At 38.8% G+C, this 16,781-nt stretch overlaps 1 protein-coding gene across 3 annotated transcripts in view; it reads right to left on the bottom strand.

Moving 5' to 3' along the window:
- Positions 1–2,621: 2,621 nt before the first annotated feature.
- Positions 2,622–16,781, bottom strand: part of LOC124170725 — a 247,196-nt gene continuing 233,036 nt past the window's right edge. For all 3 annotated transcript variants that reach the window (XM_046549617.1, XM_046549619.1, XM_046549618.1), the window contains 2 exons: positions 16,167–16,248; positions 2,622–7,303 (listed from right to left, as the gene is read on the bottom strand). In XM_046549617.1, the coding sequence (XP_046405573.1) occupies positions 5,616–7,298 (1,683 nt within the window). In that variant the 5' untranslated portion in view covers positions 7,299–7,303; positions 16,167–16,248 and the 3' untranslated portion in view covers positions 2,622–5,615. The remainder of the gene's footprint in view (positions 7,304–16,166; positions 16,249–16,781) is intronic.

The raw sequence follows: 16,781 nt of genomic DNA, 5'->3' as shown, positions 1-16,781 counted from the left end.
ATTTAACGCGTTACTCGAGTGGAAATGCTTGGGATTGGATATTTGTCGGAACCATTCCACGTATAAGAAACATGCTTCGGGTATTGAATTTGGGTTAAAAGATTGAGTTGGCATGCTAAAGAGAGAGAAAAACAAAGTTTTCACCACGTAAAAATAGATACCATCAATTTATTTTCGATTTTTCTGACTCACCTGGCAACCAGAAATCTTAAGGAAAACCTAATGATTGAAAATTGATTATAAATTCCAAGAAATTCGTCTCATCGATCGATATAGTTTCACAGCCTTTTTTTGATGACATACTGCCATGATAAAAACAAACTGAATAATACTATCAATTTATAAAATAAAACTCCCTGTAGTTTTATCGAGTGAGTAACGTCGGCATGATTAACATGTAACGCGTATGAATCTTATGACATACGAGGCCTCATGCATGAGTGGGGTCATGGCTTTTCCGATATTACCTCCCGCAGTATTCCCGGGCTTACTTACGAGACTTACGAGCCGCCACTGGCGCAATAAGCTCCAATATTCTCTTTCTCTCGAGGTTCAAGTAGCGCAAAAAAACCTCCATCTGGCTGAAAAGATCCGTCACCAGACATTCTCTCTTTCAATTTAAAATTCATCTCCCATCGACAAAACCATATTTGAAACTCCCTTCGAACGCAATTCATTCTAGAGCCTTTGTGGTAAACAACGGCGTTTTTAGTAAGTTCTTAATTTTTTTTGCTCTTCAATTTCAAGTTGAAGGGAAATTTCCTAGCGATAATATTGTCTTTGTTTAAACTGTTCAATTCGACACACATTGGATTCCTCGCCATATCCCACTAATGATTCCCATAGTCCTCTGTTTGTAGAAGTTGTTACTTCTCAAGTTTGGTGGTGACTACTTCGACTGAACACGATTTCCGTTTCGTTGCAGTGAAAGGCGGCATTGGTAACACAGTACATCCTCGTGAGCTCACGAGGTACCCCAACCGGTGAGGTAACAGCACTATTTCGGCGAGACATTTGTCAGCTTTCTTGTTGGACGTGCGGAGTTCGCAAAACTTGACAGGCTATAATGTACGAATTTAAAGTTTCAAAACATTAACTGTTGTACAAAGATTTCCAGTGTGAATTAATCTGTTCTTTGTACTTTCGAAAAAGCTTTATTTTTTATTTAAACATTCTTCATTCCATTGTTTTTCAAAGCTAGGGGATATTGATAATCTAAATGAGAAAAGAAATTATTATGACAAAAAGTAATCAATGGAAAGTTAGGGATGCCTATGCAATGAGAGGAAATCGTGAGATGAGTCTTCCAAAGAATACATTCTCCTGACTTAACCTCCGATTCTACTGGCTCGTAGTCAGTGGAGACCATTCCGACGAGATAAGCCGGCAAACCAGGGCCAATGTTAAACTTCAGCCACTGAATTATTTGCCTATGATATTCGATGCCGCAATTTTGAAGACTCGCTGATTCGGAAACAGCCATCGACGACACCAAGATTTATAATTGACTGAATAATATATGATGTTTCAAAGTCCTTCATCTGCGGAGCGCGTACACTTCATAAAACTCGTACCACGGGAAAGCTTTGTGCTCTGCATTCGTGTCTTTCGGGTATTCACCGTGTATCTGTAGAAATACGACAACGTAAACGGCCGTTTCGGGGTAAAAGAAGACATTTTCCGTAAATTCTTTGCCCAAACCTAGCGTTACGTACCTCATCTCGGGCAGTTTTATCCTTTACCCCTTGGTTCATGTTTATATATGGCACTGATACATCGTAAATATAAACGTGAATCTGAGTTTAAATAGACAGCAGCGTCTCTTGAAAAATAATTTCCAATTATAAACTGCGAAACTTCAAGACATAGTATAAAACTGCCGTCATAGTAACTATGATACAAAAGAGGAGATATCAACTATCACATTTTCAGCGAATTTACTCTCATTCGCATTCATATACAGACTGATTGCAAACGAATGGTCACCTACCACGACAATTTCGTCATTAGTTTCTATATCAATGACACTCTTGTTCTTTTCATAACTTCTTTCGGTTCTGTTGTCTTCAAAGGGGCACCTGAACAATAATAGCACCCCTATTGGATGATATCACGACAATGCATGCATGATGATTCAAAAGTGAGAGTAAAGGCGGCGGACGAATCCCAAGTTGGCATAGGAGGAAGACCAACATGGCAGCAGCGCAGTCTGACAGACAATGGAGGTCACTGAAGCAAGATGGACGCGACGTGCGCAATATTGGCTTTCGAGATTTACACTTTCACTAATATTAAGCTATTAGAGCCAAAATATCATGTTTGAATTGCAATTGAGAATGAAGAAATGGCCCAGTGGTCAATCAAAGGTTTTCACGGAAGTCAGGCCATAGCAAACGAAAATTCTCGATTTAGAGATTATGAGGCGACTGAGGCGAGGCATTATGTGCAGCTTTTTTACGAATACTTCCAAATATATACATCCATACATAATATTTTAGACACAAGATACAATAATCAAATACTCATAGGGATCATTTTCAGCGTGGTTTGTCAATTTAAGGATGATAAAGAAACAATGTCGCAGCGTAGGACGGTCTTGAAGATAAATAAAGGGTACAAAGTAGATTTTGATTATTTATTCCAAATTAGGAATTACAATTTTGAGGATTCTTCAGGGACGCATGAAGGTGCAGTCAAAATAAAAGTTTTGGGAGGTAGAGGTTCATCATACCAAACTTATAAAAAAGCTACTTTTCACACCCTTGACAAACTCCAACGCTCACATTCATTTTTTTAAACAATCTTGAGTAGCAAAATGATATTTTCACACTCTTCAAATTACATTTAGGTTACAAATATTCTCACATAACAAATCACATTATCAACATCCTTTTCCGTCCAACATCTCGTCAAATAGGCAGTATTTGTTAAATGAAAATCTACGAATACTATCAATTTCTTATATAAACAAAGGAAGCTAACTCAAACAATTCAGTAAAATCGAACAAAAAAACTCGGCATAGGAGTGGGTATTAAACGTTTTGGATTATTTTGAGAATAACATTAGAAATTTGTGGTTTTAAGCAGCCACCAAGAATCTTAAAATAACTAAGTCAACTCTTAGTAAAAAGAATTCACGAAAAATGTCCTTAGATGAGCTCACCCAAGCTATCATCTTAAGCATAGTTGGGGTATGATTACCTTGGAATGGTAGTTATTAAATTATAAACAAACTCAAAAATTACACGTTAATATCATCATGAATCATAAATATTAAGGCATGATTAGGGTTGCCAACTTCTGAATATTGCAGTAATAGAGGTCACCTCACCATAATTAAGGAATCTCAAAGGAAATATCAAATCGTAATGCAAATAATATTCGTCGAATGATTGCAACGTGTAAGGATTCGACGCAATAAAGAGTTCATGTTATAATTATTTTTCCTAAAAAATCATCACGCATCAACACGTTGGTCAATTAATAAAATACTTAAAATCAAGTACTTCGGTTCCTTTAGGGCTCGAATATACCAAAAATGTACTTTTCTTCATTTGAAAGTACTCCAATTTGGCAATTTAAACTAAATTTAAAGATATTCAACACCATCACAGGCAGAGCATAAGGCCTTCCGTATCCAAGCTTTTAAACAAGAGATGCATATACTTTTGGATACGAGCTCAAACTATTACTGAATTCAAATAAGAAAACAAATTTTGCATATAAGCCAAAAAAGAGCAATTGAGAGTGAAGGGGATCGGGTTGGTGCGGTGGCTAAGAGTGGCATCCCACTCTATGGGCTCGGGTTCAAATCCTGGCGGTGGCAGAGAATATTCGGAGACTGACCGATCCCTGCTTGAATGCTATGTGGAGGACATTCTTGCGCAACACTCCGTCCGTCGGATGAGACGTTATAGGACGCAAGCAATGATAGTCAAGCGGATAACAGGAAAAATGATAGAGGAACCTAAAATTTTACATGAAAAATTATGACGATAATGTAAGGAATCTCTAGAAGATCCTCCGCTTCATTGCCGTTCAATTCTTACTCTCAATAAGAAACGACGCTTAATGAAAATGGTAGAACCCATGACTCATATCCACACATCGGGATTCTATCATTCAACTTCGGTCAAAAGCCTCCAATTCATCATAACTCATTCAAATAATTCAGATAAGTACATTGTCATATACCAAAATGACACCTTTAAAGTACACAATCAAAGAAAATGCTTTAAATTGACAAAATTATTTCATACCACACCCCAACATGATGGCCTGCTAGCTCAATAAAATTGTACAACAGCCAAAACTAGAATTAGGATTAAGGGTATGATGAATACATTTTTGAAGGGGAAAGAGTCAAGACACATTGAGTTGGCAACCCTGTCAATGGAAAAAATGAGTGAGTCACATATTTATCAGTCAAGACAAACAAATGAAATTTCTTGCAATGCAAGATATGTCAACGGAGAACAGATGGATATCATAAAATTGCAATAGCCAGAAAACACCGTGACTTGGTGCAAACCAACCAGATCGAACTTCACAGAAATAACTCCAAAAAGTGTCTGTGAGAATTAAAAGGGTTGCAAAGAAACAGGAATCGAACACCCAAACGCAATCTCCATACCTGTCACTCACGGTAAGATCACAAATAAATAAATATAGAACAATAGTGATCCATATCGAGTCCTTCGCTCATGAATAGCAAAGTGATCAACCGAATGATTTTATGGGGAAAAAAACCAACACCTGCAATACACAACTTATTCTTCGGCGTTCGAAATATAAATAGTATCTCATGAGTACAGAATACAGTTCCTTTCGATAAAAAAAACTCAGGATCCCATTAATACTCTAGGACTTCTAACAGGAAGTTTGGTCGTGAATTTACCGGGATTTTCAGCACACAAAGAGTAACCATAATAAGTGACTCCAAGTTTGTTTTGGCGATACTATGGTAGAAAATATCACAGTTGGTTTGTAACGACATACACAATAAACACTCTCATTCACAAGGAACAATATAAAACATTTTGACTTCACCTGTATATAATTCACATTATTATTTTCGCCATAAAGTAGAGAATGAAGAAATGGCCCACTAGTCAATCGAAGGTTTTCACGGATGTCAGGAAATCAGAATACATTCTGACACTTACAATGGAAATTCGCTTGAAGTTACCGAGTAAACATGGGCCATCCTTCAAAATACTTCACATGAAGATGAAAATTTAATAGGCAAAATTATCTTCTGCTCAAAAAGACAGGTAGTCTAGTAGAAATGCTCATAATAATGGAGATTTAACATATTATAATGACGTCCAAATGTCATAAGGCAGTCTCAGCAAGTGAGTCCATAACCCATATATATTACGCGAGAAAAAATCTACTGCGACAAATAAAATCATAAAATAGGTGAAATACAGTACCGATACACACAATATATTCACACATATGGCCGAGCTTCCGTACTAAATGTCAAGTCCAAATGTTTCACGCCATCTCTTCTCTCCTACATTTCCAACAGTATTGAGCACTTCTCTGCGAACGAATCGTCGTTCACGTCTTATAAAATGACTTTGGGATACTTTTTGAGGTTTCTAGATATCTTACGATGCTTCCATTGAACTGAGTTCAAGTTGAGAACCACTTCCACGCTGATTGCCAAAAAATCCAAGCCTCTTTAAAGTCTCCGTGGTTCTGGCAATCAATTTCTCTTTGAACTTCCAGATTGTCGTGTCCATTACACTATTCTTCCGATATTCTATGCATGATTTCTTCAAAGTGCGTACACAATCGGCCCTGTAATGCTGAAGTTGAGCATCGGTAGTATTGATAGGGTACGAGGTACAGCCCGAACCCAGACACGCCAGTGGAAAGTGATTATGAAGGGTAAGAGCTCTCTCAGGGTTATGAAAGCATTTCACATATTGTCCTGGATTGGTGAAATTCTTACTTCGATATACATGCTGTAACATGTGCATGTACTTTGGTGTGTCTTTAAACCATCCATGTGCATGGATAAGGTCATCCAGGAAATAGACATTCCGTACATTGTATGAAGCTCTGGTTTCATTTTTTATTGCGAGAGCTTTGGGAAGGACTTCATCCATCAGCTCTCTCCAAGACATAGTCTTCACTGGCATAATAACCTCATCAACATCGAGTAAGGCGATATACTCATATGTGTACAGGTTCTTGTACAAGCAATCGTTGTACGGAATGAGCTCATTCTGGCGCTTGTGGTTTACCTTTTTTACTAGGTACATATGCTGAAACCCTGGGACATTAGGCTGCCCCCCTGGTAAGGTCAAGGGAGTGACCTCCACCTTACCTCTTTCTTCATAATAACGGAGCACTTTACTTATGTTGGGATGTACTTGGAGTTCGTACAAGAAAACTTTTTCAGCCCCTAGTATGCCCAACAGTTCAATCCATTCCACCAGCCTTACAGATAGATCCTCGTGGAGAAAATCTAAGCCTTTGACACAGACACCGAAGCCTTTCTTCTTCTCCGGCTTGTTGAATATCACACGCAGATTGTTAGTAGCTGTATCACAAGGCTTTTCGACCATTGATACTGATGCCGGAACCTGGTGGTGGTATTTAGAGGGTATTTGGCAGGCAATCAGATATGGCTGGAATATGCCTTGCTTGTAATTTCCCCACTTACGATACCAAATGTATTTATACTCCAAGACCTTAACAAACACTGGTTCCTTCTGATTTTCAAACCAGAATTGGCAAAATGTCTTCACCTTCGGTTCGATTCTGTCCACCATGCCCAATATCCTCACCGCAGGACCGATTCTACTCAGATTCCTAATATCATAATAAGCACCGAAAAGCTGAAACGTGCCATTGGATGTTCTTAGGCTTTGCCAATACAAGTTATTGAACTCGAGCTCGTATAAACTGGGAAACTTGGCACAACTTTCATTCTTGAAAAACATGGGTTTATTCTTGTGCTGGTTCCAATATGCAATTGGTAGGCTGGGAACACGACGCTGGATTTCATCGACTAGCATGTCTTCTGAGCGGCTGGGAGACTTGTCCACAATGGGTTCCAGATCCAGTATATTCTCAGTCGTTGATGTAGACTCGCCTCCACGTCCGCGAGGCTCGCTGACCTTCTCCAGCAACAGGCGGCTGCTTACGTAGCCTCCGCTTAACGTAGGTGAGTCCACGGAATGGGAAGCCAAATGCATGATTGCGACAGCGGAGAGTCCCCATAGTGCAAGCAGAAACACCGCTCTTCGCACAGATCGACCACGACAAGCGCACCACTCCATTTTCCCTGAAAAGAAAGAAAATTGGGGGTAAAGTTACAAAGAATCCACCAAAAAATGTGTTCGTACAGATACCGATTGACTAAAAGTTTTTGAGATTCATTTCATTTCCCTTGTTCCAATAGCCTGTGTTAATTTGCTCCGTTAACTCTCAGTTTGAAGATAAACAAAATACTAAAATTCACTCGAACGGGTACTCTCAAAGCACACAAAAATGAGTCTACAAAGGTACGCCGGGTACGCCAAAAGAAACTTTCTCGTTGAGGGATTATCATGAAATGAGAAAAAAATGATTGGCCTTTGAATGTTGAAAATCTATAAGTAAAAGTTATTTACGTACACATCAACATGTATTTAATCGAAGAATCGCTTGGAAAAAGACAATTCAACAATTTTTTCTTAAGGACAGAACAAAAACTACGGAAAGAGGGCAGATATAAAAAACGAAAATCCTTCACCAACACGACTGTTCAATAAAAGTCTATCATTGTCAGCCTAAGTGAAAAAAGATGATGGAACCAGGAAGGGAAGATATGTACCAAAACTACGAAAGCATTTGTTTCAAAATCTCTTTGGAAATTATACCTCCGAGAAATAATAACACAACATCACAAGATGAGAATGCGTAAAGGGGAGAAATTCAGGGGGCCTTGACTACCATGGCACACTGCGGTGGACAGAGGGGGAGAGCCACATGTCGTAGCTTATCCGGCGAGGGTGGAAGGACAATTTGAGGCACGCTACACGCCATTTGGTGCCTGGCACGGACCGTGGCACGAGCGTGCTATTGGCAGTCACGCTGCGGGCGAAAGAGCAGACACCACAGACCGGATGTTCAATGGGAGCCTCTCTCAAACAAACCATCCCATGTCTCATGTCCACGACGCAAGTTCTACAGTGGTAAGAAGATGACGAGCACCCCGACGAGCATTCAACAAGGGTGGTGCAATATTGAACTACGTAGAAGGCGCCATATGTGAGAAATATGACCGGAATGAACAGAAATTCTACTATTTCTATCGTAGGGGGGTACGGGAGGAATAAAAGGTCGGGAACCGCAGCCCTAGACTAATCCCCTGAGTTGCATAGCACACATGAATTTTTTCACACAATGCACTCTACGGATCAGAAACGTGGTCCATTAAAGACGTTGATGAGAAAAAACTTTCTTTCGACAGCTCGTGAATAGAAGGCATTGGTTGATTCTGCTTGGAAGTCAAATATGTATACCAAAATATACTAAATAAATATCTACCTCATCAATAAATTGAAATTTAAAGGAATAATCATACTACATCTACAATATATCAATATCGGCTTCAAATCCAAAATGGTGTCCTGATGGGTAATGCTTTGTATAATGTCGTGCAAAACATATTAATAAAAACGTTGCACCAATAATAACATGTAAATCATGGAATCCTGTTGGTACAAAAATGTAGACCCATAAACTGAGTCTGCAATTGTAAATGGAGCTTTTATGCATTCAAAAGCTTGTAAAATTGTAAAATAGATTCCTAGTAGAACAGTAAATAATAGTCCTTGTTTGGCTTGTGAATGATTATTTCATATATATTTAGGATGGACTCATTTCCAAAAAAAGTTGGATGTAGAAAATCTAATGGATAGATAGAGAGGGTGAGACACGATAACGTAATTTAAGGAAAAGATATGAAATGAAAAGCTCCATATGCAAGGCAAAGACCAAGTGGATATGCCATATCATAAGGCATTAAGCATTCCGTGAGAAATAATATTCTAAATCAGCGGTTCCCAACCCTTTTATCCTCCCGTACCACTCCAAATGTTCGTAACTAATACTGTACCCCTAAAAATGTAACGTGCACATTTTAATACGTAATTTCACTACGGGTAGGTAACTCTTTTAGTTATAAATAATTGTATAAATGGAAACTTTGTTTTAAATACCCCATGTAGTATGTGTACATATTTCCTCGTTAATACATACATAGTTCCTGGCGTCCATTAAAGATTATTTTCGGCGATTGACCGATTGGTTCATCGCGTACCCCAAGGGGTACGCCTAACACCGGTTGGGAAACGCTGCTCTAAATGATGGACTCATTTTCAAAAATTCGTACGTATAAATTATTAAATTTATTAAATTAAATTGACATCACACATTATGAAAAAATATTGTACTTCCTCTTTTCATTGGATGAAGCTTGTTCATTTTGAATTTATACTTGAATAAAAACGGAGTTTTCAAAATGGGCCCATCATTTCCTACAAGCCTGTAGGTACGTTTGGGGGAAAAATCAAGGGCAAAGTCCTGGGAGAAAGGCCTAAAGTATTTAGGGAAGACAAAGAGGGACATGAGGAAGAAAAACATCAAGGAACAGAGGGTACCAGTTTGAAAAAGGAAGAAATGGAAGATACAAAGAATTAGACAGAAACATGGAATCAAGCGGAGGGTGAAAATGTATTCAAAATTCAACCTCAGCCCTCGGAAAGTTCGGTTCTACCACAACGTGTGGCATAAATCCGAGATATCAAGTGATGGACTCATCAAATATGATCAGATCATCACATCATAAAAAGGAATTGTGATATATTTGGAGTGACTTGTGATATGTTGGGGTTCGGGTTGGTGTGGTGGCTAGAGTGTAGGCTTCACACCCCGTGGGCTCGAGGTCAAATCCCGGCGGTGGCAGAGAATTTTCAGAGACTGCTCGATCTCTGATTTAATGTTGTGTGGAGGACATTTCAAGGACAACACCCCGTCCGTCGGATGGGACATTAAGCCATGGTCTCCTTGGCGCCTTTCGTTAAGAGCAGGCTAATGCCGACGTCGGGTATCTCTCCACCCTTCCCTCATGGCGCAAATGACCTCAGCTGTCCGTCGCATCCTTTAAATACCAAGATTTCATATTTGGGGATCTTTGGATAAAAGAGGGAATTTTCATTTTGTTTTAACGTCTACTATAAGGCAAAGGAACCAAAATTAAAGACACTGATACCAACAAGGATTTAATTTTTCAAATGACCTCAAGCAAAATATGTCATTTTGAAACATAGATGATATAAATTTTATTTCACCAATATCGCTTTTACGTCCACATCGCTCGGGTGACATAAACATGATATGACTCATTATTTTAAAGTCATTTAGTACTTAAGAGTTCTTGGACCAATAGGAGGAAACATAAAGAGGTCATATTATTCCGCCACTATTATTTATCCACGTTAGCCGCCCCAAAGGTTTAAATTATGACCACTTATGGTGATGAATGTCGATCGAATTACAACATTTAACCATGCTCGATATAGTACTTAACCTGAGTAAGATAAGTGTACTGGAAACACAGCTGCATGGAAGAGAAAGTTGGACAATGGGGATAATATAAAAAAGAAGGAACTGAGCAGCTGAAATTCATAGATGGGAAAGATGAGAAAAACAGGTTGGAGGGAAAGAAAAACAATTTTGAAAATATTACGGGAAGTACATTTACAGAGAAGATAATAAAAAGATGTGGAAGAAATAGATAGACCGGTTAGTAATGAGGAAGTCCGAAGATGAGTACGAGAGAAGAGATGCTTAATGAAAATTTTGATAAGAAGACGGAGTAACCTTATAGGCTATAACTTGAGATAGGATGGCCTGATGAAGACAATCGTCGTAGGGAAAGGTAGATGGCGAGAACAGAATGACCTCGAATGGAAGACCTCGAATGAAAGATATGGAAAAAATAAAGATGGATGTGAAAGAGAAGAAATGCGTAGGTGTGAAAAGGTTAGCTTACAGGAAAATTTAGTGGAGAGCTGAATCAAATCTACTTTTCCCAAGGTAGGCGAATGTCATCACCGCAATACTTATCGTAAATCGAATATGGTTAATACAAAAATTATTTAATAATTGAAGGGAAATGGGCAAGGAAATTGCTTGATGGACAGTTTTTATCTGCTATCGAGCGGTACGCAGAAAACACATCACTTATGAGTTGCACTCATCCTAAATTAGCCACACTAATTGTAAGTCCAATGTCTTGACACTTCAATACGGCGACTGAATTCCTTTTTCAAGTGAAAACAATTTGTTTAATGCAACATATACTTCCATTTTCATTGATAATTACTTTCCGATACGTGCTTATGGAGCTTAAATATGAGAACGTGATTTTATCTCACGCAGTTCAGCGAATGTTAGTACTGTCGTCATAATCTCACGCTGCATCTAACAGCTCCCGAGATATATGATTAAGGGGGCCTTCACAGTTCGGCGTTGCGTTGACGCCGCGGCTAGCGAGCCAATCAGAGCCCGTCTTTGAGAATTGATGACGTCACGTCTCCAGCTCGCTGCGTCGTCGCAGAAAAACTGAACCTGTCGGATTTTCTCTGCGTCAAGGCGGCAGTACGCCGACGATTTCGAATTGGTGTTTGTTTCTGGGTATACAAATATGCAAGATTAGCTCTAATTGGAGTGGCAAATGCTATTTATTTCATTATTTACTATTATTTTGGAGTGTTCAGCTTAGATATTTCGTATCTTTCCTAAACATAAGACAAATGTTAACCGTAAATTAGATTACAATCACTGAGGAGCATAGATTAGCGTAACTCATACCCGTAAATGGCATCAAAAGCTAAATACAGCGTGAGAGGTGCTTGTTGGTAGCTAAGGTCGTTTAAATTCCATTTTATATCCAATAATTGTGCCCTCATGATCTACTCAGTTAGAGCTATTTAGATAACATGACAAGGACAATCTGTTTGAACAACAGATATCATTAATAAATATTCCTGATAACATTCCACGTTACTCATGCTCATTGAGTGTATGTAATTAGCTATTTTTCGAATATTCCGAGTTAGGAAATAAAATTTAAAGGTCATAATAATGCATAGGCATGGGCCATCACTACATGCATTATTATCGACTTTATGGTCGCCATATTAACTTCAAATGCTATTTATAGTTAAGAAGAACCTTTTAAGAAACGAATTTGGGTAAACATGCAGAAAACAACATATGTATTGTGCGTTTGGTTCAAAATCTTAAGATGATATGCTCACAGGCCGATTTTTAGGAGCCTACGCTTTTTGCCTTTCATTTGTTTTCGCAACGCAGAGCTGTGAAGGGCTCCAACTTGCTGCGATGAGTTAGCTCCGCCCCCAAGTACGCAACGCCGAGCTATGAAGGCACCCTAAGATAACAGAATATAAACTCCGAAGCTGTTTGAAGTCAACGTTGAGATATCGAGAAAAATTCGCCACGCTATACATTTCTTTAAAATGACGCGACCAAAGTGATTGAGAGGAGTAATCGGCAAGGGATAAGCTGCATGCTTCAGAAAAATTGATAAGGAATCTGAAATAAAGATTTCGCGAAGATGAAGCACTTAGTAATTATAAAAAATGAATGAGGTTCTAGAGTCTTAGAGAGAGTGCCCACTTGGGGCATTTTGACGGCTAATAATTCAAGATACGGCAATTTTCGCAAGGGTGCCTTTATTGAAACATTACCTAGGGCATTACGGTCCCATACGCTTCCGTCACGTATCAGAAAGGGAGACAAAATTTTGATTAAGTTCACGAATTCTTAGAACTCATTTTTCTCGAAAGCTAATTTATATCATGAATAGCAGGCTACCCGGCGTTGCTCAGAAAGGTTAATACCCAGAGAAGTGGGAAACTTGAAATTTATATTTCATAATTATATAGGATTTTTATGTTTTCTCTTTGAGCTTATCAAGGGGTGTGCCTACCTGGCAGACTGTTCTACCGCAGAAGTTTTATGATGCGACGCAACAAACGTTAATGGGAAAACGACAAAGGACGCGTCGGACGCAACCGAAAGTAGTACTTGGAGTCCGGAAGCATGAGATGCACCAATGTACTAACTTTGGTCATAATCCGTGCAGACGAATGGAAACGCATAGCGGACCGAAAAACAGACATCCTCTTTTTAAATGAATAGATTTGTTCACAAGTTCCCGAACTTCTTTATTTTTGTAACTGATTTATCTTTGTAGGCCTGTTGAAGCAACTGAAGCGTTTCCACGCCGTTCTTGCCTACTTTGACACAGAATTTTATGGAATAACGCTGCTCCTTCAAACGCTGCATTTTCACTCTCGCGATGTTTCGACGTGATCAACAAATACACTCCGACTTTGCGCGTGATGCTTTCACTCCAGCGTTTCGCCGGCAACTGGCGTTGATTGGTCGCTTACCTGAGACCCCCATCCACCCAGTCAGGGTCACGTGACCGGTCTGGAAGCGCTCCGCTGCGCGAGAAACAATCAGTCTTGAAACTTAATTAACACACCCTGTATGTTATAGGCCGCAGAAAATGTTCAAAATGGTTATATAATCAGAACCAAGCCATTAAAATAATAATCAAAAAGGTAGAGGATACGGCTGGCATTACGAGCTGAGTTAGATAAAGTTATCCCCTATTTTCTAATCATTATATTAATTGATGAAATTATTCATTTATCAAAGGAGAAGACAAAGGGAGATAAATTCAACGGTGAAAGAAAACATTTTATCGGATTTTCTAATGTCATTGCAATCGTTGCAGACTACGAAAAAGAGGTAGAGTGGTTCCAAATCCGTCGACACTCACAAACGACCGAAATGAAAATGGAGTTAATTACTAGCGAAATGAATGGAGAGACGAAAAATATTGCCAAAATAAAACCAATATAAAAATTTGCAACACCAAAATTGAGAAGGGATAATTGATAGATAAATTGTCCACTGCCGGGTAAGATTGATAAGGGACAAGAGCTTTTTTAAAGTAAAAGAACACAGCTGTATTCATTTTCCACACTTTTTGGTAAGAGGGAATTGATAAGAGTTTAAAATTATTGATAAATAATCTATTGCAAAAAAAGTGAAAAATCTATTTTTTTTAGGTGTACAGCTTCACTTTGTGGACATTCACCGATAGTAATAACACAAACAGCTGTAGTAATTTTCAACAATTTTCTTTAATAAATAGATTTTTCTCTTCTTGATGTTGATAAATATGACTGTGGGGGAAAATGATAAGATTATAGCGGACAAAAGGAATATTTGAGAATCTTAATTAGGAAATTACGATAAAGTAAATGATCATTAACGGTAATAAAGAAAATGAAAACAGCATATATTCGAAACGTCTCTACACACAGCTCAATCTTCACAAATACTCAAGAGGGAAGTAGCAATAAGAAAGAAAAGAGTGGGAAGGTCAACGAAATAGGATTTAGAGGAGATTCAGAGGACGATAGGATGAAGCAACTACGTGGCATTGAAGGAAACAGCAAGTGGCAAGTAAATTGGTCGCATCTACAAGGAATTAAGAGTTATTTAAAAATACTACACTTAGCCAATAGGTACAAGAGGTGATTTTCGCGATTTTACTCTCCCACGGTTAAGATATTATTGAAATGAATCTAACATGATTTTGCCCTTGAACGGCGAAAAAACATGGAGAAATAGCCATACTCAAACCTTATTCAATCTGGATGACAAAAAAGGTGATAATCCCACTTCCGATGCTAATAAATGCAATACTGTGAACTTGCCAGCTTTAGGGGAAGATAATGAGAGGTAGATGAGAGTAAAATTAAAAATAAGGAACAAAGATATTTTTCACTGCATTTTTATTCTTCGTAGGTTTAACTACACACAAATCTTTGAAATTTTGATATACAAGACTTGCATTCGAAATAAAAGCTTGCAGTCATGTGAGTTTTATAAGAGCAAAGAATGGAAACTCCAACCCCTTCGTAATACCGCCAAGGAAAGTTACACGTACGATTCCTACTTCGATTGCGGCACCGAGACGTAATTCAACTACTAGGCAGTCATTATCCAGTCAGTATCAATCCACATGCCATTCATTAACTAGGTATGGTATAGAATTCGGAGGAGGCTATCGACAGCTGAGGCCATCTGCGCTATGAGGGAAGGGTATGGAAGGAAGGGTGTAGTGAAACCCGACGTCGGCATTAGCCTGCTCTTAACGAAAGGCGCCAAGGGGACCACGGTGTTAACGTCCCATCCGACGGACGGAGGGTTGCGCTTGAAACGTCCCCCACAAAATATTCAAGCAGAGATCGGGCAGTCTCTGAAAACTCTCTGCCACCGCCGGGATTTGAACCCGAGCTCACGGCGTGGGAAACCTACACTCCAGGAACCACACCAACCCGATCCCACATTACCTACATTATATTAAACTTAGCTGACACCACGGTGGTGCAATTCAAATTTTCAAGCAACCGTAAAGTATTCTACTTTTTATAATGAATAAAGTCCGAACATCGGAACTCTTACTCCTCGTGAAATCTTCAAGTAAGTTGCAACAGAAGGAAATTTACATATATTTTCAAGTACTACTCCTTTTTCGGTGGAACAGCAGTTACAATTTCATCAGTCAGGAAATCAGATACAATGAAATCTTTCGAAATTGACTATTGCTCCCTTTGTCTTCTCTCTCATAATCTGAATAGCTTCTTCTATGTACAGAAAAAATAGATATAGAGGTAGGAGATAACGTCTACCTCCTTTCCTTGCATCTTCCCCTACCTAGCTGATCATTATTTTTGTGCTTTGGTTCTTATACAGAAGATAAATTAATCTTTACACCTTTTACTATCTAGACAGCTGCCTCGAACTCAAGTCCTCCGAATATTCCAATAAGAACACAGATATTCAAATTCAGTGGCTTTCGATGGAAAAATACATAACTAAGCCTTGGATTTTGAATTGCGAAGAAGAATTTTCGTAAACCTTAAACGGCCCAAAACCTTACACACCGCCGTAAATGCAGATATTCCACTTAAAACTAAGATGAGGATGAATACATTGCATCAATCGATGGGATACCAACTGAAAACCTCGTGCTTTTTCAAGCTATTTACCTATTTCAAGCAGTATCGCATGTGGTAGGTAGTCTTCACCCGGATCAGTCTAGATGAGTCAAAGGCTGGACGACAGGGCGATCTGAAAAAAAGAGGTAGAAAAAAGAAAGTTAATTTTTTATAAAATTTTTGACGGAATAACAAGGTTTACTGAATTTTCAGGACTGCACTGTGAAACAGTCAAAACCATTCCAGTTTAGAGTATGTAGAATTTTCTAAAACTGAGCACAGTACAAACAGTTTTCCTCAATACAAATGTTTTACTAACAGTTTAAATATTTGGCTGGGCTGGTAACTAAAAGGGGTTCCTGAAGGTCTGGTTACCCGGTAAAATAACACGTACGCGTAAATGTCCGATTGTGTGAATTATTTTGGTGGACCGGAACGGAACATGTGCGAATGCATGAAACAAACTACAGATATTGTAGTTATATTATTATGTAGGTTCCATTTTCTGAATATGCGTTCACACTAGTTGGGTGCTTACACAGTGCATGTTGGCGTTCATTCTCGCGTTCATACATTTATTCATTAACTCGAACGTGTAACCAGGCCTTGATGGAGATAGTAATTGAGCGTAAGGCCACAGACCCAAGGGTCTCGGATTCACATTCC

The sequence above is a fragment of the Ischnura elegans genome, chromosome X (genome assembly GCF_921293095.1).
Source record: "Ischnura elegans chromosome X, ioIscEleg1.1, whole genome shotgun sequence".
NCBI classification, from domain to species: Eukaryota; Metazoa; Arthropoda; class Insecta; order Odonata; family Coenagrionidae; genus Ischnura; species Ischnura elegans.
The sequence above is the reverse complement of the archived record's forward strand: the minus strand, read 5'-3'. Positions and strand labels throughout refer to the sequence as shown.